Here is a 25,667-nt window from a genome sequence, read left to right on the forward strand (position 1 = left end):
TTGAGATTAATGTAAGATCCTTCTTGTCAATGATCAAACGATGGATACTTTGAACTAAAAACAAAAAATAAAAACCAAAAAACTTCTATATTTGAAAAAAATTTTTAGAGAGTACTTTTTCTACAGAATTGTCTTATTGGCTTCTATGGAAAAACCAAATTGAAAAGAAGACAAAAGAAGTATAATGGCTTGCATTACAAACTCCCTTAACAAGATGAAAATATAAAGTTGTTTTTTGTTTGTTTTTTAACCTGCACTTTCATAAGATACTACCAAATTTAGAGAACAGAAAAATCAGTGGACATTCACAACCCCACTCACAGGAACCTTGCCTGGTGGCTACAATTATACTGTAGTTATCAGGCAAGCTGACTGAGGAATGTCACGCTGCCTGTTTCAAGGTCTTGTCAATGGGCTGTAAGTAGGTAAGGAAATTTTTCTTTTACCTTTGTTTCCTACATCAATCTGACTAGAAAGCAGAGAGTTTGTGTTTTATCAAAATAATTTCCAGAGAGTTTTATTCTAATGCTTTTGCAAAAGTGCTTAATCCATAAGGATATTCAAGAAAAGGACTCTGACAGGGGTGCCTGGATGGCTCAGTTGGTTAAGCATCTGCCTTTGGCTCAGGTCATGATCCTGGAGTCCTGGAATGGAGCTTCATGTCTTAGGGGAGTCTGCTTCTCCCTCTGCCCCTCTCCCTGCTGGTGCTCTAATAAATAAAATCTTAAAAAAAAAAAAAAAGAAAAAGAAAAAGAAAAGAAAAGAAAGAAAAGAAAAGAAAAAAAAGAAAAGAAAAGAAAAGAAAAAAGAAAAGAAAAGAAAAGAAAAGAAAAGAAAAGAAAAGAAAAGAAAAGAAAAGAAAAACAGAAGGGCTATAACAGGTACTCTGGAATATAGGTTTATGATCATTTCAAGACCATAAAACTGAACTGGGAAAGAATTTCCAGAACTAACACAACCAAGAGAAAAACAAATAGAACAAGAATAACATGGGGCTGAGTAAACTCATGAAACTGAAAATACTTAGGACTTTGTTTGAAACATTGTGATTCTTTAATGTTTTGCTTTTTCTAGATTTAAGGAAACTTTTCTCTTTTCCATTAAGCTAAGTACGGATTACAGCAAATCGGTAAAGTATGCCTTTGTGAACAAAGACGAAACAATTACTTTTTCTCCCTATCAGATCCCTCTAGAATTTGAAACTCTTAGTGATTATTCTTATTTTCATGGTAATATATTTATAACCATAAGTTTAAGCAGAATCTATTCTTAGAATGTGCTTCCACAACTGGACACATTGGTTGTATTACTAAAGCTTTGCCTGGAATGTCATATTTGAGAACATGCATAGAATTAAATATGACCAGACAGCTTCAAGGAACTACGTTTCACTTTATGGAGCCAATAAAACTCCTTGGAAAAGCAGCTTGGTACCTTGCTTTACAGGGATCCCAGCAGTCTTACCAGATGAGTAAAGGAAAGATCACTTTCTGGAAGGTGCAGAAACCATAGGTTATCTTTGGGACCTCAAGAAGAGAGAAATTAACCCAAATCTCTAGGTACTACAGGCACAGTCTGATGGTGAGTCCTTGGCTTGGCTTCTTAGCCTCAAGGCTTCTAAAATTTCAATCTAAAATTCCTTACAAAAGTTCCAGCAAAGCAGACCTAAAAAGAACCTATTTATCCTATCACATTCTTCCAGCACTTATGTACATAATCAGGTCAGGTTTAATAAGACTGAACTTATTTTGCAAACAAATTAGTCCTACTGTGATTATCTTTGGTAAAAATGAGAGTGATTATAGAGAAAATTATGTTACAGTGGTATACCTTTGCAGATATTAGATTCCAGTCCAGTTTACTGTCTTAGAAATTTTGTTTTCTACCTGTAAATTAGACAAGATCCTGAATTCTAAAAGTTTCCTCAAGTATCTCACTATAACTCTCCAAACTAATTTCTGGTTTCCCCCCACCCTTCTAACTTGAAATGACTGAGAAGAAAAACTGCCCTTTCCCAAAGCTCTGCAAACTGAATGTGAACAACCTGATATAAACTTAAAGAAAACACAACAGCTCATATGGACAACCTTCTGTCCCTGCTGATATGTCAGCTATTCAGAAAGTTCACCTGAACACCTGACATCATCATACATATTCAAACTCTGAAAGATGATTTGAACTGACACATAGAAATCTCGATTGGCTGCCCCTGGTCTCACAAACTGGCTTATAGTTTGTGCTAATTGTTAAACTCTGTTTATCTTTTTCCATAGAAATGCCTCTTATTAAATACCTGATTGTTAGCGCAATCTAGGACTATCTTTGGGAGCCCATCTACAAGACCACCTCCTAAAATGAGACATAGCAGTTTAACTAAACTGACCTATTTTCAGGACTCAGACATGGGCTCAGTGGAATAATGGAGCAATCTATCACCTCAGGTTCTGGATTGTGAAACTTCCTGGAGAAGTTTCAAGGTGAAATTGAAGGGAAGCACAATTTGCCACCCCAAAATAGGCTTTGGCATAACTTGAACTGGTAATTCTTAAGAGGCTGCAGACACAAGGATAGCTCTCAAACCAAACAGAAGTTATTACCCTTTTGTAAAGATCATTTATACTTCTAAGGGAAATCACCATTTGAAAGGGTATCTCTCTTTCCGTACTAGGAAAAGGGGATGACAAAATCTCTAGAAACTCTAATCAAGAGAGAAGGCACAAACTTAAATCTGCATAACAACCTCACTCTTATTCACTGTGTTCTTCTTGGTAATCTTCCACAACTGGCCTCTCCAACCCCCAACATCTTTCTTTTGTCTTTACCTGGAGATGGTATTTAAGGTGATGCCTTGGGACATTTCAGGAGTCAACTTAGTTTTCCTAGGTATCTCTTGTGTATACAGGAGGTATACATATTTATTAAACTTTTGTTTTTCTCCTGTTAATCTCTAATTACAGAGGTCTTAGCCAAGAAATTAGAACAGAGGAAAAATTACCCCCTTCCCCCATCGCCGGCTCCCCCTACCCCTACATACACAGTAGGTATTCTCAAGTCCCAAAGCGTGAGCCCAGTGCTTGAGAAACTTTTTGATGGAGCAAGACCATTATGAGGGCTAATGATCTTTACAGGTATTATCCTTCTGTGCTGCTAAATCAAGTACAAGTAGGAGGGTTGTCAGAGAATAGTAAATCACACAAGAAAACTAAAGAAAAAATTAATTAAATTAATTAGATCTGATAGCCTAATGAAACAAAGGCTCCACCGTACAACAAGATAGAATAGTCATCAGGTGGTATAGTGACAAAAAGAACAAAACGAAACCCAACAACATTGTCATACCTATGGTATGACAAAATTTGTCATTACTATTTCAGTTTACAATATATACTTTTATGATTTCTGCATATTGAAAAAGTAACATTTCTAGAAAGTCAATATGACTTTTATCTTTAAAAGAAAATACTTTAAAATTAATTTATACTAATAAAGTTAGGTAACAAATAGTTATATAAATATGATTTAATATTAAACTATAAATGACCATTTTAAACATTGTATTAGTGTACAGTAGGATTTCTGTAAATTACATACACACAAAAGTTAATACATTTGCATCTAATCTTAACTTCTGTAATAAGTACAAATAGTCAATAAAACTATATTCTGTTTTGTACCTATATCATGCAGTTGTATGTATGTTCAGGGACTATGTATTTTGATGTGTGTCTGTGTGTGAGTGTGTGTGTATAAATGTAGTTTCAATACATTTGTAAATATTTAAATAGTAAATTTGCTCTTCCAGATTTTCCTTGATTGTAAACCACATTAAAGGAAAGCAATGCCTTCCTTAGACATGAATTAATACAAATCTACAAAGATATACGTTGACCAAGTACCTGAGCAAAGTCTTAGAACTTAAATTTATAAATTGTTACCAAATGATCGATAACAACCCCTAACTTAGGAAATAAAAGGGTAAGCCCTGGTGCACTGTCCTGGCCAACTGCTCCATCCCAGGGAATAATAGCTAGGGGGCTAGATAAATCAAAAGCTTAGCTCTTGGCTGGGTTTGCGAACATGGTTGCTGAACAAACTCATCCTAAGAGAAGACCATAACTCAAGAGAAGAGGGTTTGGAAAAGAGCAAGGGAGAGATTTTCAGTGACTGGAGCCAGGGCAGGTGGTAGGCTCAAGCCTTAACAATCAACCTGTCAGCCAAGAAGAGAGACACCTAGAGTTTTACAGGGAGAGGTTGGGAGGGTAGTGCAGAAGAGCAGGCAGAGAGCACGTGATCATGGATAAAAGATCACTGCGTGTTCAGTACATGATCTGGGCAGAAAAGGGGGGTGTTCTAAGTATTCCACTGCTACTAGGACTTTTCTGGTCTGGAGGTTAGAATGTTCCAGTCACTGTCATTGCCTCAAGAAAATGCAGTAAGAAATAACAGTTGGGTTCTATCTGCAGTTGACCAAGAGGGCTCCCTGACAATTATGATGAATAACTGCAATTACATAATGTATCACAAATAGTCACTGAAATATGCCCTTAGTGTATACATTGTATTTTCTTTCAGAGGGTGGTAAAAAGAAATACGCTCTTAGTGTATACATTGTATTTTCTTTCAGAGGGTGGTAAAAATTCCTTCAGCTAGGACTCCCTGTCATGCAATGCCCATTTACCACACTGGAAAATTCTAAAAAGACTTCTGAAGTTGTCTAAGAAAACTCTTAGAAATTTTGTAATTAAATCTAGATTTCCTATAGAGGTGGTGATATATGAGACAGAAGTTGATGTGGATTGAAAGAAATTTTCTTTTCAACAAGTATCAACTTTTATCAACACTATCACTAAATCAACATATTTTTCAGCAAATATTATAATCATTATTACTAACTGAAGGAGAACAAATATTTACCACCCAGAATATGCCTCTTTAGCATAAGAATTGTCTTTAGCTAGGTATTTTTAAGAAACACAGACACAGGAGAAGCTCTAAAAATGGAATACAAGTTACTGTTATAAAAGAAAGTTACATGTATAAGGGAAATCCTCATTTGTAAAGGTGGCTCTTTCTACCAGGAAAGAGACTCTCTTTCTACTCTCAATCTCTAGAATCTCTTATCAATGGAGATGACAGAGTCTTAAATCTGCATAACAGCTTTACCCTTGTTTACTATGCTTTTCCTGGTAATCTCCCATAACTGGCCTCTCCTATGTCCCCAACCTCACAGCATCATCTTTTGTCTTTAGCTGGAGGTTGTATTTAAGATATTGTTGTGGACCACTTCAGGGAGTTACTCAGTTTTCCTGGGTATTTCCCATTTATACAGGAGGTATACAAGTCACTAATCTGTTTTTTTTTTTTCTGTTTGTTTTTACAGGTAGGTCTCAGCCACGAATCTAGAAGAGTAGAGGGAAGGTTATTTTTCTTCCCCACGTAAGATATATAAAATTTGCATGCTTGTGTGTTTTTATTGTTTCATTTTGATGAATATTTTTACAATTACAAGAGCTTTTTTTTTTAAACTCCTATCCTTGCTATTTTTCCCTAAAAGGATTTCAACTATAAATTCTCTTAACAAAAGGATTATCAGTTAGGTCATACTGATTCTATGCAGTCAGAGCTGAAATAAAAACTTGGAGGCATTCCAGGAATGATCTAAGTCCTAGAAAAATTTCATGATTTTAGAAGGAAGCATTCAATGCAATATTATAAAGGAAACTTCATGTTGGCACTTATGTTTTAAAATCACTGGTTATCTACGCTGATTTGCATTTAATGCTCTGTTCTAAAAGGCACAAAGTGGCCATTTTGAAACATTTGTTAGGTATAATAAAATGATACAGAATAATGTAGAATAACAATATGTACTTCTGTATTTAACAAAATAAAACAATGTATACTGATTTGTTATACATCTTTAGGATTATAAAAATAACATGAGTCTTTTGGCTAATCTATTATTTTGTCACCAAGTAACTATTGAGTGATTTTTACATTTGTTGGCTCTAGTGGCACACCTCTGATAAATGGGATGTGCTGACAATGAAGTCTAATTATACATTTAAAATATCTAAATTCAACTCTTCCTGAGCTGGGAGAAGAGTGGTACAGAGAGGAGGAGGTAGACAGAGCCTACACAAAAAAAAAAAAAAAAGAGAGAGAGAGGAAAAGTGAATGCAATTTACGTGGTGTGACTGATAGTACCTAGCTTCTTCTCAGTGCTTCTGCTAAGTGGATATGATAGGAGGAGCCTGTAGCCTGTTTCCGCAGGTGACAGTCTGTGCTCTCCTAGTGTGAGTCTCTCGATACATGGGGTCTGATTCTAGGGTATAATGTTACAGACTACATTTTTTCATCCACATGGCCTATGAACGAAGCCAACTATTCTTACCCAGGGCTGCAAAGATAAAGCAATTTGTTCTTACTGACTAGGGTCTTTGAGGCGTGTTCAAGGAGCATATCACAAAAGGATTTCTGACCAAATGTGACTTTTTTTTTTAAAGATCTTAGTTTATTTATTTGACAGAGAGCCTGCACAAGCAAGGGGAGCAGCAGGCAGAGGGAGGGGGAGAAGGCAGCTCTATGCTGAACAGAGAGCCCAACATGGGGCTTGATCCCAGGACCGTGGATCATGACCTGAGCCAAAGTCAGATGCTTAACCATCTGAGCCACCCAGGTGCTCCTGATTAAATGTGATTTTTACCTCACCACCTTCAAGTCTCACATCTCACCCTCAGACCTGCCTAGATCACCCTGTTTAAAATTTTTGATTGTAGTCTGGACCCTCACCCTTACATTCACAATTACTCTTTCCCTGTGCTATTTTTCCTTTTCATATTGCATCTAGGACCTTCTGACATACTATATACTTCCCTTACATTTATTATTTATTATAAGTATGCTGTCAAAAAATGCAGGCTCCATGAAGGAGTATCTGTGGTTTGATTAAAGGATGTATCCTAAGTACCTAGGACAGAGCCTGGCTTCCATGGGGCACTTAGTGTTTGTTGAATAAATGCATGCACAGATTTTCAAAAGTGATGCCCTTAAAATTTCACCATGGGATAAGCTGTGATTCTTCCACTAAGTATTAATAAGTACCTATGGCAGTTGATCATATATCTTGTGTTTTTAATCAATGTTTTTGTCTGAAACTTATCCTTAATGTAGTATGAAAAACTGTAGTTCAAAAGAAAACTTGGAATATGTCAATTTTTAAACTTGATTTTTAAAAAATTTATAAAAACAAACAAATAGTTGATATAAGTAAATATAAAGTATATGGGGAGAAGGCACTCATCTGCTAAATGCTGGAGCACACTGACATGATCAGAAGTACTGAATTCATGGGGCACCTGGGTGGCACAGTGGTTAAGCGTCTGCCTTCGGCTCAGGGCGTGATCCCGGCGTTCTGGGATCGAGCCCCACATCAGGCTCCTCTGCTAGGAGCCTGCTTCTTCCTCTCCCACTCGCCCTGCTTGTGTTCTCTCTCTTGCTGGCTGTCTCTATCTCTGTCGAATAAATAAAAAAAATTTAAAAAAAAAGAAGTACTGGATTTATGAAAAATAACAGCAATGGATGGGACAAAAATAGACAGCTTTAACAAATTATGGATTATTAGCAACTGAACTAGAAAGCCTAATAAATAATTATTCAGTTCTTACAATTAGGCTTAATTCATAGGCTGACATAATATAGTTGCATAACACAAAATACTCCCTTGCTCTATCTAATAGCTAATAATACAATTATGGTAAAAACTAATCATTCTTGGGGCACCTGGGTGGCTCAGTCAGTTAAGCATCTGCCTTCAGCTCAGGTCATGATCCCAGGACCCTGCTCAGTGGTGAGCCTGCTTCTCCCTAACCTGCTCACGCGTGCTCTATCTCTGTCTCTCTCTCTCAAATAAAATCTTTAAAAACAAAAACAAAACTAATCATTCTTACTCCTTACATGATGAACTATTCTCATATTTGTTAGAACTCCCTGCACATTAACTGTATTAGGAGGGCCTCCAAAATTAAATCTAAGAAAAGTAGTATAGGTTGAGAATACACAGACAACCGCATTGAGTTTTTCCTTCAAAATATCTATTCATAATGCAACTAGTATTATTTTCCTAGTATATAACTAGAGAACTTCATTTATAAAGCAAATCCCATCATTTGGAAACTATATTAAAATGTTTGAAAAATATATAGTGGTATGATCATACTTTCCTAAACTGAGTTATGCTTCACTCACCCATGATTCAGACAAAATATACGTGTGATGCCACAATTTACTTTTAAGTAGCCAAATGAAAACCATTAATTATATTAAGACTAACAAATTAATATTTGATGAAATACATGGTAACATCGAAACTCTTAAAGAAGTATGAGCAAAAAATTGCAAGTTTAATACTAATAAACACTTATTAAATGTAAGTATAAAATATATGCTGATTAAAGGAAGACTCCTCTAAAGACTCTGATTGTTCTGAGTCAAGTTCATGGAAAAGAAATTTTACACTTAAAGTAAATCAACTACATTTAAAAAGATAACCTTCTGTAGAACATCAAATGGAAGTTAAAAAAAAAAAAAACCTCTCAATATGGATGCTAAATTAAAAAAATACCTGAGTTTTTTCCGTTAGCATATAAAATCTTCACTGCGTATTGGGTATTCATCCCCAACTATTTACACCAAAAATGTTATTTTCATGGGTTCAAATGTTATTTGCATGGGTTCAAACTATAAAAATATTTACAGATAGCTTATGTTCTATGCTGAAGCAAGTGACTTCACTTTTCTGGAACTCAGTTAACTTATAGTTTTGTTATGTTGGGATACGATTTAACAGAAACAATTTATTAGTCTTATTGGACAACTGGCTTGCAGATATAAAAAGATATAGGTTATTATGCATAAAATACATATTGAGTTTATAACCTAGGTATGGATATACAAATAATATATATCGAAAAACTTCAAACGGGAAAGAAAAAAAAAACCCTCCTTCAAAAGAGATAAATATTAAAATACTTGTGGTAAATCCTCTTTGAACTTAGAAATCATTTCTATTTTAAAATATGAAACATTAACACCATTTAAATCATATATAACACTGGTATTCAAGCAAGAAGAACTGTAGTCACAATATTGGTATCTAGAATATTTAGGCGTCTATAATAAACATATCTTAAAATGAATGTAACAGAAAAGTTCAAAAGAGAAGCATAGCTTTTAATGTTGTTTTTAAATGAAAAAAGAACATATATAAAGAGCTGAAAACAATTTGTGCTGGAATTCAAAACTTTAGTTTACTTCCTAATAGAGACAAGAAGCTTTATGTTAAATATAACAACATAATTTACAAGACAACACAAAAGTAACATTCATATTTGTTATTTAATATAATGAGGACATGCAGATAAACTTACATTTTATTATTTTACACCTTCGTAAAACAACTTAAAATCATCTCTTCTAATCTTGTCAATAAGGTGCTAAAAATAGTATTAACGTTTTTAAACAGAAGAGGGAGTTCTGACAAACGTTAGAGGCAGGATAAGGAAGATAATTCCTCTACATTTTCATTAAAAGGAAGTTTAAGGTCATCAGTTTAGGCCAAGTGAAAATCTCATAGCTTCATTTAAGAAAAGATAGGAATTTAAATCAAAGTTATCCAAAATCATCAGTGTTACTAGAAGCAAACTTGTATCAATACATGTCTTACAATCCTATCTTGACAATTCAACAAGTATTTCACACTAAGAAAAAAAAATGCTAACTTGCAATTAAATTACTTTCTTCAGCCTGCACTGAAGCCCAAAAACTAAAATAGTATTGTAAATTTCTCTGCAAAGTTGTGTTTCTTTTTATGTATCAGAATGCAAAAACGATGTGCCTGGCCCTTAGTGATTGTGAACATAACTTTATTAAGCTGTTACTAAATGAATTAGTACTTTCTTAAAAATAAATTGTTCTAGTATTATAATATGTATCTTCCACTTGTCTGCAAATTCACTAATTCAAAAGACTATATGAGGGATGTTAGCTTTAAAAAAAAAATAATAAGACATTGGTATGCTAGTCGGTGCCTGTAATTATCTTTTTCACTTCCAGAAGGTATTTGGGGATTATTTAAGAGCAAAAGATGAATGGCGAGCCACTAAATCCTATTAAATCAATGCATGGACACAGCAGCAACAGAAGTAAATAAGCTGTGGAGGTGTGAATACCAATAAAGAAGATAAAAATGGTTTAATATAGCTACTTACATCATAGCCTAGAAGTTCAGTCTGTGTGGATTTATCTACTCTTGAAGCAAAAGCCTTCTGTAAATGCTGGACTTTTTCCTGCAGAATGAAAAAAAAAAAAAAAAGAAAAGAAAAAAGAAAACACGTTGTTGGTAAGTCATGTGCTTCTACCCTAACGTCCCCCGTTTATGAAAATTTGATTAGTGTACAATTCATGATTATCTGCATGTATACTTTGCTCTGTTGGTGGTTTGCATATCAACTTAAATATTCATAACTTTAATTTTCTAGTCCTAAGTACTCCACCTTTGGCATCTGTTAGTACAGAAACCACTGAGAGAGAACCACAGTTGAACACCAGAGAGCCAGGATTGCTTAAATCCAAGACCAAATGTTTATACTGGGTTTCTTGTTGGCTGTTTTTTGTTTGTTTGTTTTGTAAATTGAATTGATAGGATTTTATTGATCTAGTTTCAGAACATTTACCTTTAAAATCCAGAACATAATACTACTCAGTGGATTCCATTTAGTTTCTCTTTAATTCCACTTTTTTTCTGCTTAATCCTCTCCTGAAATCTACACATTTAGGAATCTATATGAGATCTGACATTAATCAAATTCTGCTATAACGAGGTAAGGGAGGTAACACATGAAGGAAGTCTGGGATTTCATATCTCAAATGCAAATGCATGTATTCTGGTCTACTAATTTGAGCTTCTGGTTGGGGACTTCTATTCTCGTTCCTAGATGCGTCACTGAAAAAGGATCCTGAGCTTAGTCATCATGCAGTGTGTTTACCCTGTGCCTGCCACATCTCAAAGTATTGTACTTAGAGGATCATACCTCACCTTGGGATTTTTAATACCATTATCACCCATTTTTAATGAGAATAATATAATTTAGAAATCTTGACAAATTTTCTTGACGATTTTCTAAATAACATCATGTGATTCTACTGGATTCTGTTTTTACCTTCACTTGCTTTCTGAGCGTTGCTGGAGGGGAGGGGCGTGAAGGGCTGGGGTAACTGGGTGGTAGACATTAAGGAGAGTATGTGATACAATGAGCACTGGGCATTACATAAGACTGATGAATCACAGACCTGTACCTCTGAAACCAGCAATACATTGTATGTTAATTAACTGATTTTAAATAAATGTTAAAAAAACACAATAATTACAGAAAATTCTATATGTCAATACATAAAGACCACTAATATAACTTTTTAAAAAAGGATAATTTCTTTTGTTTTCTAATTTGAATGCTCAATAAAATAGTTGCATAAGAGGGGCTCCTGGGTGGCTCAGTCATTAAGTGTCTGCCTTTGCAGCTCAGGGTGTGATCCCAGAGTCCTGGGATCGAGCCCCACATCAGGCTCCTCTGCTGGGAGCCTGCTTCTTCCTCTCCCATTCCCCCTGCCTGTGTTCCTTCTCTTGCTGGCTGTCACTCTGTCAAATAAATAAATAAAACATTTTAAAAAAATAGTTGCATAATATGTTAATGATAAAAGCTGATTTAATTCATCTTTCTTCCAAGAAGGAAAGGTGGTCATCACAAACCTCACTAAGCATGCTTTCCTACCTGCCCCTCCTTTGCCTTCCCTCCCACTTCCTTCCCCTGTCCATCCCCTCTCTCTTGCCCTTAATTCTGCCTGTGATTTGCAAGTAATTAGTGTTGTTTAACAAATTACATACATAATTTAGGCGAACATTTGTATGGTTTATTGAAATATCAAAAGAAACCATTATGGACTCTTAATGTCTCATACCTTCTAACTTCCCTATCACAAGACTTCTGGTGCTGCTATTCAGACCAAAATGAAACGGAGATTAGGTAATTCAGAAAGATATCATGCAAGTGAGGTAAGATCTTAACTGTTTGAAAAGGATAAGTGAAAATGTGGCCACATTTTGCAAACTCAATTTAAAATGAGAAGTAACAAGTTGTGTTTATTTAGACTTATACTGGGCTGAAGAAAAAGAGCAGGGAGAAGTAGTAATAAGCAAAGGAAGCAATAAAGTTTGCTATCATTGAAGGGTTTAGAAAAATTTATCTGTTTTTGAAATAGGTTGGATTAATAACCAAGGAAACGGTCAAAAAAACTAAGAGACAGCCCACGGAATGGGAGAATATATTTGCAAAGGACTCTACAGATAAAGGACTGGTATCCAAGCTCTACAAAGAACTTCTCAAACTCAATACACGAGAAACAAATAANAGCTAAATCGTGGAAGGAGCCGAGATGCCCTTCAACAGATGACTGGATTAAGAAGCTGTGGTCCATATATACAATGGAATATTACTCAGCTATCAGAAAGAATGAATTATCAACATTTGCTGCAACATGGACGGCACTGGAGGAGATAATGCTAAGTGAAATAAGTCAAGCAGAGAAAGACAATTATCATATGGTTTCTTTCATCTATGGAACATAAGATCTAGGATGAACAGTAGGGGAAGAAAGGGATAAAGAAAGGGGGGGTAATCAGAAGGGGGAATGAAACATGAGAGACTATGGACTATGAGAAGCAAACTGAAGACTTCAGAGGGGAGGGGGGTGGGGGAATGGGATAGACTGGTGATGGGTAGTAAGGAGGGCACGTATTGCATGGTGCACTGGGTGTTATATGCAACTAATGAAGCATCGAACTTTGCATCGGAATCCGGGGATGTACTGTATGGTGACTAACATAATATAATAATAAAATAAAAATTAAAAAAAAAAGAAAAAAAAAGTATTGGAAAAGCAAGTTTTGTTTTAAATCTCTAGATACACAAATATTTGCACGTGAATTAGAGACTATGCACTAATGCAAAAAGCAAGGAGGGAAGACAGCAAATGCTTCCATTATGCTTTGCTCACTGTTCTATTTTCAAGGGCTCCCATCCTGAAGATAGGAGTGGGAAGGATTGGTAAACTCTGGTTCATCGGTCTGAGTTATAAGACTTAGAAAATTCAATTTATGATATACAAAAAAATTCAAACAGTTTCAATAACTAATAGCCTAATCAAAGCAAAACAAACAAACCCTACGTCAAGAATACTTTCAGAAATTTAAAAAAAAGGCATTTCTATTGGAATTTATTGTTACTTCCTTTACAGGCATTTTCACAACAAATAGGTCATATTTGAATTATTTGTTACTTATGCATTTGTATGCTATATTCAAATGTGGAGAGTAAAATATAAGTTTCTAATCGACTTAGGTGTATATACTTAAGGACTAAATATTTTCTTTAGTGTAATAGTAGGAAGGCAATATATGTAAGTTTGATCAATTTCTGTAACATACAATTAGAAGATTAAATAAAATCTCTACAGCTGTTGGAAGATAACTCTCCATGGGGCTTTTACATTTCTGCAAGACTGATGGCTATTTATGAACTGACAAATTTAACATGAGATAAAAAGAGTATTATAATCAAATAGAAAATATACTACAAAAATAGCTATTATTAGATGGTGAGCTTGCTAATAATTGTTATTTATATATAAAAATGAATATATATTAATATATATGTCAGGAGAATAGAAATAAAGCATCATCATATATTTTTAATTTCACATTGATTTGATATAATAAAAGTTATTTAAATTATTGATTTTAGTATAGAAAAACAGACATTTCACCTTCATGATGCAAATATTTTATATTCCTGAATTCAACTATAATTTTTATTAAATGCATATTATGGGTATTGCTCAGGTACAGGGGACATAAGGGGGGGGGAAGATATAGTCTTCCTAATGTATAAACTTGTCAAATCACTAAGTTGTTAACCTGAGACTAATGTAATATTGTGTCAACTATACTAGAAAAAAAATCCGTATCTCAATTAAAAAACAAAAAAAGGTATAGCCACTTTTATAAAGAAACTTCCACTGTGAAAGGCAGAGACATTAAAAACAATTAGTATTCAATATATAAAGGAAAGGGATTACAGAGATGGCTGGAGGGGTGTGTTGGGGGCTGGGTATACACTCCTGAGTTGCAGAAGAAACATATAGGAGAGTCAAATAATTGAAATGCAGAAGCTACGGCCACCCCAGCTAAGACTAGAAAAATGAAATATTATAAGCCAACTTGGAGTAGAAGGGATGAGGGCCCTTTCTTAGGCATGAACACTTGCAAATATTTAGAAGTCAGAGAGACCCTGACAAAGATATACATAAACAGCTACTAGTTCAAACTTGCCGAAGGGGACACTATGAAAGGGGCAACAGTGAGGAATAAGACTAGAGTGGGAAAGCAAGTCTGTGCCAGAAAGTGTAGAATTCATTTACACAAGCGATTTAATGTTTTTCTCTTTTGATATTTTCCTATGTAAACAAACACTGTAATTTCTTTTTCTAACCTCCCCCAGAGGGATCGTGGAGAATTGAAACAACTCAATTTCTGGTAGATAATTTTTATAAATAAATATATATCTCTGACAAAATATCTGTTTTTACGTTTTCCATTCCAAGCAATGACAGTATCAATACTTCTTTACAAAACAAACCCTTGTTTTTTTCCCTAAGATTAATAAAACCTATGTGTGCTTAGAATAAACAGACGGAAAAAAGACTAGCAGATTCTGTAAAAAACAAAAAACTATACACACACCACACACAAACGCACACATGACCAAATTATGGGATGAGAAAGAGAAATTTCATTATTTATATTTGGTGTTATTTTACAGTTCTGCCTGATCTTGGTGGTGAATCTGTGGAGGTTTTAAATATTATATAACATTGCTATATGAAAAAATATATATGATAGTTTTTCTCCAAAAGTTTCCAAATAATTTTATCTGACATTAAGAGTAATGTAATAACATCTGTTTAATAAAAGCTGCCATAAATAAATGCATATAAACTAAAGAAAATATATATAATTTACAAACTTACCAAGAATACTTACTTATATTCACATTCCCTCTCATTCTGTAATCTTTACTACAACTACTACTAACAATAGATGACATTTGTAGAATGTAGTTAAACGCCATGCACCATTCCATGTAATATATGTGAATCCTCTCAAAAACATACAATGTCTGTGTCCCTTTTTAAAGCAGGAAATTGATACTTAGTAAACTGAAATCAGTTGCTAAAGGTCAACAAGCTAGTAAGTGGAGCACCCAAAATGAAAATCCTCCTTGTCTCCAAACCCTGATGTCCTTTCTATAAAGATACTCTGACTCTGAAAAAACCTACAAGCAGTATTGCTGCTCGCTTATTGCGTATTACACACCAACTGTATGGTAATATGACTGTTCTTTATGTTCATCCTGTGTATATTCTCCCGCAGACTCTATTAAGTCATTTTTCTTTGCTGTGAAAACAATTTGAGATTGCTTAGGAATCTATTTCCTGTAAAAGCTGAAAGTCCATAGAATACCCAAACTAGAAATATGCAATGGCAGCAATGCGTTTAGAAGTGTAAGATAGAAATAAGATGATGAAGTTAATAGAGTTATAACACAAAATGGGAAGCAAAATGTGCAAAAGCAAACTGAAAAACTAAATGTTGAAAGGCATGAAATCCTTATGATAGCAATGATTTTATCAATCAGTTCAAGCAGAGTAATCTAAAAATAATTCTGCTTAAGCTGTTAGAAGGTTTTCTGGTGTGGATGTATGTTTCTGTTTTACGCACTGGGCAGTCACAGACTCTGCCTCCACGACATATGTTGTCCATATAAAATGATTTGCTCCTAATTTCTTTAAAAATTCTTAAATTTAATTTTTAGTAATCGCAAACATATTTATTAAATACTTGAGCATAAAAAAATGTAACAGTACCACGGATATATGTAAATTTTTGCACTTTCATGTGTGCACAGGTAAAGCACATGTCGTTTTAGGACACACTGAAGAGAATGTGGTTAAAAAAAAATGGGGGGGGGAGAGACAAAACTGTAACAAAGCTAACAACTGGCTTTGAAAATGAAACCCCAAGTGACTAGGAGAGTTAAAGTACAGGCAGTTATTTATCCTTATTTTAGAATATGTTTGTATTTAATTACATTATTAGGTACTCTTGATTAATAAAATTATGAATATTTTAACATCTTGCAGTTTATTATTCTACATAATTTATTCTACCTTAGATATTAATATCTATTTTCATCCATTAGATCTGTTAAAAAATTTATGCATGTAAAACTAAGTACAGTAAAGGTAAAAAGAATATTCAATAATCCTAAGAAACAACTCCAATTTATTTTAAATTATAAGTTTAATTACCTACACAGAATATTATGAATTCGGGGTGCCTGGATGGCACAGCGGTTAAGCGTCTGCCTTCAGCTCAGGGTGTGATCCCGGCGTTATGGGATCGAGCCCCACACATCAGGCTCCTCCGCTATAAGCCTGCTTCTTCCTCTCCCACTCCCCCTGCTTGTGTTCCCTCTCTCGCTGGCTGTCTCTATCTCTGTCAAATAAATAAATACAATCTTTAAAAAAAATAAAAAGAATATTATAAATTCAAGATGAAGGGAAATGAATTTAAAAAAAAACCAAAAAAAAAAACATAGGGTCTACGTGCAGCTTTAGAATCTATAGTAAAAAAAAAAAAGTACTCTTATTAATAAAATTAAGAGGCTGAAATACCAAATATATGTAGTAGTGATTACAGTACTAATATACAAACATATACCTTAAGGTTAAAGGGAAAAAACACAAAAGCATCTGTGTTATTATTCAAAATTCACACGCAACGCGTGTGCGCACACATACACACACACACACAGAGCAGGTTTGAATTAGAGAAAGGAATATCCTAAAAATAAAAAAATAAATTAATAAAAAAACACAAAGACTGCCTAAAGTAGTATAATACTGAATTTAGATCCTAAGTCAGTTTATGAAAAGAGAAATAGTATTGAAATGAGGAGAAAAGCTAACTTCACCCAACGTGGGGGCTTGAACACATGACGACAAAATCAAGAGTTGAACGTTGCACTGACTGAGCCTGCCAGGCACCCTGAGAGAAGCTAACTCTTAAAATTGAAAAGTAAGGGGAGCCTGGCTGGCTCAGTCAGAAGAACGTGTGACTCTTGATCTCGGGGTCGTGAATTTGAGCCCTGTGTTGGGTGTAGAGATTATTTAAATAAAAATAAAAATAAAATGAAATTGAAAAGCAATGTAATTCAACACAAGAAAATTCACAAAGTGTTCTGAGTCAAGTTTAAACCAGAAATTAGGCAGAACAAAAAGAATTTGATCTTATAATGGACTTCAATGTCAATAATAAAAGATTATTTAAATACAACAAAAGCAAAAAACTAAAGGGAAAATCATTGGGATTGTGTAGTAATGCCAAGTCCAAAGATGAACTCAGAAATGCAAAGGGTATCTAATAGAGATCACATCGATTATTTTTTTTCACCCACCTTTAACGAGAGCGCATCACTGAAGTTATCAGTAGAATTAGAAAAAAGCACAACAGTGACCAAGCAAATCAAACCTCCTTACACCCAATATACAATTTCTTGGAATTATCAAGATGACATTAAAATGTATTAATATTATTTTCTTACTTTCTATTATGGAAAATTGCTAACATATAACAAAAAGGGAGAATAACACAGAGTCCCTATGTACTCATTACCCAATTTCACTAACAGATATTGGAATTTTAAAAAAGTGAGAGTATTACTATATATGTAAATAGCTCTACTGGTCAATATTGTCCTTCAAATTAGGTAAGAGATGTTTCCATTAGAGTCCCCTGCTCTGGCTGTTCCCTCACCACATTTCTGCCTGTGAGGGGGGTATTCTGTGGGGATAAGGGAAGTGCCACAATCAAAGGCCATACTTCCCTTCCCACAATACTCCAGAACCCTGGGATTCACTCCCCAGGTCAGGACATGACCAGATCCTCCTGAAGGTCACCCAAAGTGTGGCCATGGAACAGCTATTTGGTGTAGAGCATGGTGTTCACTGGGTCAGTCACACATATGCTCATAAGGTCCTGAGGGACAGAACCTAGGGTAGTAAGGTGCTAGGTTTAGCTGGAGTCAGGGCTGGCTCCCCATTTTGCCACAGTACTGCACAGGATGCTAGGAATCCAAAAAGTTATAATTGGAACATGACTTTCCAAGTCATTAGAAAAGTATGTTCGTCAGGATAGGAAAATCAAACATATTTTATTCAAGACTTTTTAAATTCTGATTTAGAATTTTAATACTTAGACTTACATTCTGTGAGCCCCCACATTTATGTTCTTGCCCTGAATCTCACAATTGTTAGCAGCTTGCTTGTTACTAGATTCTTTGTTTTTTTGATCACCACACCTCAGGAAAAACAAAGTCTTAAAAAGTTGCAGAAAAGGGTAAAAGGACAGGGAGGTTATTTTAATGTTTATGTAGTTTAAAAAATGGGCCAAGAATATAAAGCCAAGCAGAAGGAGGACATATCCAGTAAATCATTATAAGAAATGTCTAAATAACATTTATATTCATTCAATTTTATGATACCTAAACTAGGAAACCATCTGACAGCCTTCACAACCCACCACTTTGAGACTCTGTTGGAAGTAATTTCTTTTTTCAAGAAGAGTACATATCATTACACAGCATTATTTTAAATTTATGGAGTTCATTACCCATGAGAGATTATACTAACTGAAAATACACTCAGATTTAAGAGTTTAGGTTACTTGATTTAAGAAGGAGATACATTAAAAATGTAAATTGGGAATTTATATTTTTGGAGATTGAAATCATTAGAAATACTTGTACCCAGATAACTATATTCAATATCCCAGATGTAAAGCAGATGGATTTTTTTTTTCCCCCAACAAGAACTGAATGATGCTTTGTTTCGATTCTAATACTACTCTTCTGGTTTTCAGTTTTTTTTTTTTTTTTAAGAGCATGCTATACTATATATAAATGCCAGTATAGTTTCAGTAATGGGGGATTAAACAAATACATATTTGATTTCTTTTATGCATATGACAAGCCATTTCCTTTCTTCTAGTTTAATAGTCTTCTCACTAAGGGGGAGCTAATGAAGAAAGTCCTCATTAAAAGGGACTTGAACGAGAGGTCTTTGAGTTAGATGCCTTTAGAAGCCGGGAGGACAAATTTCCTGGGTTAAAAATAGTAGGCATTTAGTGACTTATCAGGAAAGTTATGAGAGAAGTTGTGACTGAGAACAATCAGCCAGATTTTTTGGGCTTGGCCTCTCTACATTCAAGACATCTGCTAATTACATTTCTGGAATCTATTTCACAATCATTTCTTCCTCTTCTGTCTAATATCACTACTCTGTATCTACTACCTAAGGACAAGCAGGGAAATGGAGCATAGATCTGTGTCCAGTGAGCAAAAGCTACCACTCTCTTTTACCCTTAACCTCTGTATTGGGTTGACTAGTGTCCCCCAAAACTCACGTCTACCTGAAACTTGCAAATGTGACCTTATTTGGAAATAGGATCTCTGCAGATGCCATCCAGTTAAAATGAGGTTATACTGGGTTAGGACGAGTCAGAGCTACAGTATGACTGGGCATCTGGGTGGCTCAGTTGGTTAAGCATCTGCCTTCAGGTCCTGGGGTGGAGTCCTGCATTGGGCTCCCTGCTCAGTGGGGAGACTGCTACTCCCTCTGCCTCTTCCCCCAACCCTGTCATGCTCTCCTTACTTTCTCTCTCAAATAATTAAACAAATCTTAAAAAAAAAAAAATACAATGGGACTGGTGCCTTTAGAAGAAGAGGGCTCTCTGGACACAGTGCCACAGATCTACAGACGGCCACATGAAGACAGAAGCAGAGATCAGAATGATGCATCTATAAGTAACAAGAACTGCCAGCAACCACTGGGAGCTAGAAAAGGCAATGAAGGATCATTCCCTAGAGCTTTCAGAGGGAACACAGTCCTGTTAACACCTTTACCCTAGATTTGTAGACTCCAAAACAGAGAGAAAATAAATTTCTGTTGTTTTAAGGCAGCCAATCTGTCATACTTTGTTACAGCAGCCAAAGAAAGGAAACCAATACGGCCTCTCTCTCTCTCTCTCTCTCTCTTTCTATATATATATAAACAACAGTGTATTAGTTTCCTATGGCTGCTCTAACAAATTATCAGAAATTTGGTGGCTTAAAACAACAGAAATTTATTCTCTTACAATTCTGGAGCCTCCAATACAGCCTCTTAACTGGTGTTCCTGTCTTCCCCCGTATCTTCTCCACTCCAAAGTGACTTGCTAATGCAATTCGGATCACATCGTTCTCTTGCTTAAACCCTGTTAATATCCCATCCAATACAGTAGCCACTAATCACATGTGGCAAGTGAGGACTTGAAATGTGGCTAGGCCAAATTGAGATGTGTGGTAAGTGTAAAATACATACCAGATTCTGAAGACTTAAGTACAAAAAAAGCCCATTAATATCTCATAAATAATTTTGTTTATTATATCTTAAATGATACTATTTTAGATATATTAAGTTAAATAAAATGCATTTGAAATATTAAATTACATAAATGACTACAATTTATTGCTTGCTTTGTGTTTCTATCAAATAGTTCTAGTCTATATAATAAAAAGTAAACCTTTACCATGATATACAGCTCCTTCCCCTCCTGGCCCTTATTGATTATGCTAGTTTTATCTCATACCAATCTTCCCCTTGCAAAAATGACTCCTATTCATCTTGTAGTTGCTTGAGTGGAGCAAGATTTTTTACACTTGAACTTTTAACATGCTATTTCCTCCATCTGGAATGTTCTTCATATTAAGGTGCTACTGCCTTAAAGATATGATCTTTGAAGTAGGTTCCCACCTCCAGGTGATTCTTTTTTTAATCTTTTTACTGAATGTCTCTCATTTTAACTGTCAGTTATTTCTTTTAATTGACTGTTTGCCTGTATTTTGTCTGTCTTCTGCACTAGCATGTAAGTTCCTCGCAGCAAGGATCATGTCTATTTAGAGCCCTATTGACTACACAATCTAATGTAGTTTTTAGCACGTTCTAGGTATTTGATACTTTTTTGAATAAATGAAGTAGGAGAATGAAAGATGATACATGAGGTTTGAGAGGATTCATCAGAAACCAGCTGGAGTAGCTGACACACTGCAAACGCATTTGCTTTAGGGAATTTAATATTAGTGACATGACAAGTCCAGTAAAATTTCTGGCATTTGTATGGTATATAAATTTAAGTAGGGACAGCTTGGAAGTGGTATATGAACTAAGGGGTTATTCTAGTAATTCTAGGCTGTACAAAAGAAAAGAAGAAAGGAAGCAGAGACACAAAAGTGAGAATTAAAGAACTGGTACAAATCTAACATGTGTCTGAGGATTTGATGCTGTAACATCAAGTGAGAAATATTTTCATGAATAGATGAGGATTTTTTTTAAAAAAATTATTTATTTGAGAGAGAGAACGCTAGTGTACAAGTGGGGGAGGGGCCGAGAGAGAGGGAGAGAGAGAATCTTAGACAGACTCCCAGCTGAACAGGGAGCCCAACACAGGGCTCGATCCCATGACCCATGAGATCATGAACTGAGCTGAAATCACGAGTTGTACACTTAACTGACCGAGCCACCCAGATGCCCCAGGATTTTTTTTTTTCCTCAAGAAAAGCTTATGTTCTCCATCCTCATTCTTGCCTGAATTGTATATTTTGAGTGAGAAATTAGTAAAGTGATTCTTCCAGTGAAAATAATTAGGGGGGGAGAATAATGAATGCCGAAATGTCTTCAACAGGAAATAGGGCCCAGGAGAATTTTTTGATATACCAAGTCCCAAACATTTCCTTATTAACAACATCCTGGTCTATAACATACACCTTCTATTTGTCAGGGGACCCTCCATTCCCTTGGCCATATTGCAGAAGGCCCATATTTGCAGAAGATTCCTTCTGCTAGAGGTCCTACTTCTCACTCTCTCCTCTTCATTTATTAACTGGTAGGTGATCTTGGAATAAACATGTTCTATTTCTTACTGGCATAGCCTGTCCACAAGATGAAATCTCAGCTTGTCCAGACATAAGCTTACAGACTCCTGCCCTGTGACAGAGGTCTGCAATTTTCCCATTTGTATCAGAAACTCCAGTGGGTCACTTCAGTTCAAATTAGAACATACTGGAAACAAATATGGCTGCATTTCAATACCGATTTAGATGACATTATAAGTCAATTTCCCTGAATCTTCTATTTTGCAATTAGTTCCGAATTTAGGAGGACAAGGAAGGATGTTGCTTATTGCCGTTTTTAAGCCTCCAATACACCCACACCCACAATTTGGAAAAACGGAATTTCAATATAGTTATTGGGAAGTTCCAGCAGAATCATAGTAGTGTTGCCCATAGAACCTTAATTCAGCCTTGAAAATTGTTACTAGTAAAAACAAAAAAATAAAACAAACAAACAAAATAACAAAAAAAAAGCAAGCCCTGTATGACAAAAAAACAGGAAACTGCCAGCAATAGTAAGACTGACACCTTGAATGTATGGAAAAGACTGTACTAGCTTTTTCTTGCTTGATATTTTTATTCAGGAAGGTCAGGATATAATACCCTGTCCACTGTGTCATTATGGTTTAAAAATAAGATTCCTATTTTGAAGGAAAGATTTGCTTCGGGGACTGAGAGCATTTTATTTTATGATATTGATTTAATTTTATGTATATAAATTTTTTTAGACTGAGAAGTGACATAAAAGTCTTCAAGGCAGTTGTTCATTAACAACAATATGCTGATGACAGCATCCGAGAAACACAAGCATAAGGGAGACAAGAAGAAGATCACTAAAGACTTGCAGAGTCAGCACAGCATTACAGGTCGACAATCGGCTAGAAAACAATGGAGCTCATGAATCAAACTTCACCAGGCAAATAGTAGACACAGATCAAACTTTACTGGCAAACTCGAGAAACTTTGAACACCAGAAAACGCATCATCCTTCGAATTTCCTTCAGCATACTCATAAGCAAAAGTAAAGTCAACAAATAAATAAATAAATAAAATATAACCCCACAGATGTATATCTAAACTGCAAAATCTAGTAAAACAGAATCTGAAGGCATTATGTGACTAAAGGACTTATTTAGTGGCTTCGGAGGTCTGTTTATTCATCTTTTAAAAGGAAATAATAGGCAAAGGCATTTAAAACTGGACTTAATGGATTCCAAATATTTAATGAGTACCTATAATGTATTAATTCACCAACCAGTAGTTATAGTGCATTTTACTACACAAACTACGAGTTCACTTTTTCTCTGTAATTACAAATATAATTTTATTGTTTTATATTCATTATTTTGTATATTTTATATTTTGTATATTTTATATTTACCAATGAAACTATTTCTGTGAAATTTGTTCACTGCAAGCCATTTCAGAACCCAACCCCTGAATAAGACACAACTGTGCCACGTATGCGGTAGCAGGAGTGAGAGCGGTACGGGTGGAGTGCTAAACGCCATCCTCTCCTCACACAGGAAGTGGTAAACCAAACATTGTTTCCTTGCTGATTCACTAGGTAGAGTTCACAGGAGAGATCGGTTTCCAATAAGGAAACATACCAATGGGCATAAAGTTACAAATATTGCTAAGTGATATAAACAGAAGCAAGGAGCTGTTAAGAGAGAGAATAACATGAAAGAAACTCTTTAATTATATGTGACGACAGAGTGGGCTTTACCGAGGAAATTTCACCTCAGGTTAAATCTATGGGACAAGGACACACTAGGGAGTAAGCAGAGGATTATTTAGAAGGAGACTGGAAAAAGCTCAGGGAGTTGGGCAGGAGTGGGGAATGCAAGCATTTGTTCAAGAAATTGAAAAAAGGTCACTGTGACCATAACTTAGTAAGCAAGAGGCCTATATATTGGCATCAGATGACTGTAGGTCAGCTAAACATTGACTTTTATATTGAGTTCAGCGGAAACCACAGAAATTTTAAGTACGATTCAATTGTATTTAGCCAACATCATTCTGGCCTTTACATGGAGAAGAAAATAGAGGTAAGGAGGGTATGGAAAGATAGTGATAGAAGGTAATGCAGTTGCCTAGAAGTGGTGCTTTTGGCAAGAGGGATAAAGCCCTCTATGTTTTCCAGACTCAAGAAAGAGCTAGATTTAAAAGCAGGTAATTTATTTTATAGGTAAAGGAAAAGGGAAAAGTAAAGACTGAGTCCAACTTTCTTTTCCAAGCAAACTGGGAGGATTGTGGCGGCATTTCTGATATGGGAAGATAGCAGGAGAAGCAGGTTTGATGGGAAATGGGAGTGAATGGGAGAAAAAGCAAAATGACTTGGGAATAAGGGTGAATCAGACATACTGAACATTTAGAAAGTAAGATAATAGAGAGGCATCCAAGAACATATGTGGTGATAGGATTCCTATAAAACCGGTTGCTGAATGCTATTAAAAAAAAGTGCTGATAAACAGGCTAAGAACACAAAGAATCTTTACATTAATGCTTTAATCTTTCAGATGGTAGCAGATGCCAGTCTTTTCTAACAGGAATACCTCATTTCTCCCCTCTCCATTCTTCCCGGGAACTTCATTTTCCCAGGAAATGAGGATGCCTCATTTAGCGCATGCTTACAGCCAGAGCTGCCAGGGAATGCACTATGATCTGCCCCAGCTCACTGCTTTGCAAAGAGTGCGCCCCTTTCCCAAGCTGGGTTAGAGACCTTTTCTGGCAATTTTGGTTCAAGAAGTATGAAAAATAAGTTAATCTTTCTTGGATCAAAAGTTTAAAGTTTGAGAGGTAGCAGTGGTCAAGTTTACAGTGGCACACTCAAGAGAGGGAGACAGAGAGCACAAAAGAAAATCAAAGAACAGCAGAGATCAATATAGAGAATGAAAGTTACTATCATATGAATTGTTAATTATAGTTGCTCCTGGGGCCCAGCCTTAGGCTTGTCTTTGGTTTCATGAGTCAGTCTTTTAACAAATTCCCATCTGAGTTTGAGGTAGACCAAATTGTCTTTCTGACATTTATAATCAAGAGACCTAGTCAATGAAAAGAAAAAGCCAAAACCAAAGGCAAGGAAAGAGAAAACTAATCCCAAAGAAAATGTCTATTTTCCAAAAACTCAATAAATAGTGGTAGGATCATAAGTAGCAGTCTAGTTCTGTTCACTGTTTTTTTTAATGTTTAAAATTTCAGTTTAAATAAGTTAGGAATAAGATATCAAAAATGAGGGGAGGAGGTTAAGATGGCGGAGGAGTAGGGGACCCCTTTTTCAGCCGGTCCCCTGAGTTGAGCTGGATAGGTACCAGACCAGCAGGAATATCCACGGAATCAGCCTGAGACGCAGGAAGATACATCTGGATCTCTACAAATGAACATCTCCAGCGCTGAGTATCGAGGTACGAAGCGGGGAGCCGTGAAACCGCGCACAGATATCGGAAGCTAAACAGAAGGGGGAGGGAGCCGCCGTGTCAGGGCGCCGGGAAGCGGTAGCCACCT

At 35.5% G+C, this 25,667-nt stretch overlaps 1 protein-coding gene across 7 annotated transcripts in view; it reads right to left on the reverse strand.

Annotated features, from left to right (window-relative positions):
• The window catches only part of CCSER1 (coiled-coil serine rich protein 1), a 1,293,520-nt gene that overhangs the window by 582,397 nt on the left and 685,456 nt on the right, over positions 1-25,667 (reverse strand). For 6 of the 7 annotated variants that reach the window (XM_034671499.1, XM_034671500.1, XM_034671502.1 and 3 more), the window contains exon 9: positions 10,269-10,346. In XM_034671499.1, coding sequence (XP_034527390.1) covers positions 10,269-10,346 — 78 coding nt within the window. Of the gene's footprint in view, positions 1-7,476; positions 7,515-10,268; positions 10,347-25,667 lie in introns of those variants that run through there. The other variant, XM_034671503.1, reaches the window with a different exon arrangement.

This window comes from Ailuropoda melanoleuca, chromosome 11 (genome assembly GCF_002007445.2).
Source record: "Ailuropoda melanoleuca isolate Jingjing chromosome 11, ASM200744v2, whole genome shotgun sequence".
Taxonomy (NCBI): Eukaryota; Metazoa; Chordata; class Mammalia; order Carnivora; family Ursidae; genus Ailuropoda; species Ailuropoda melanoleuca.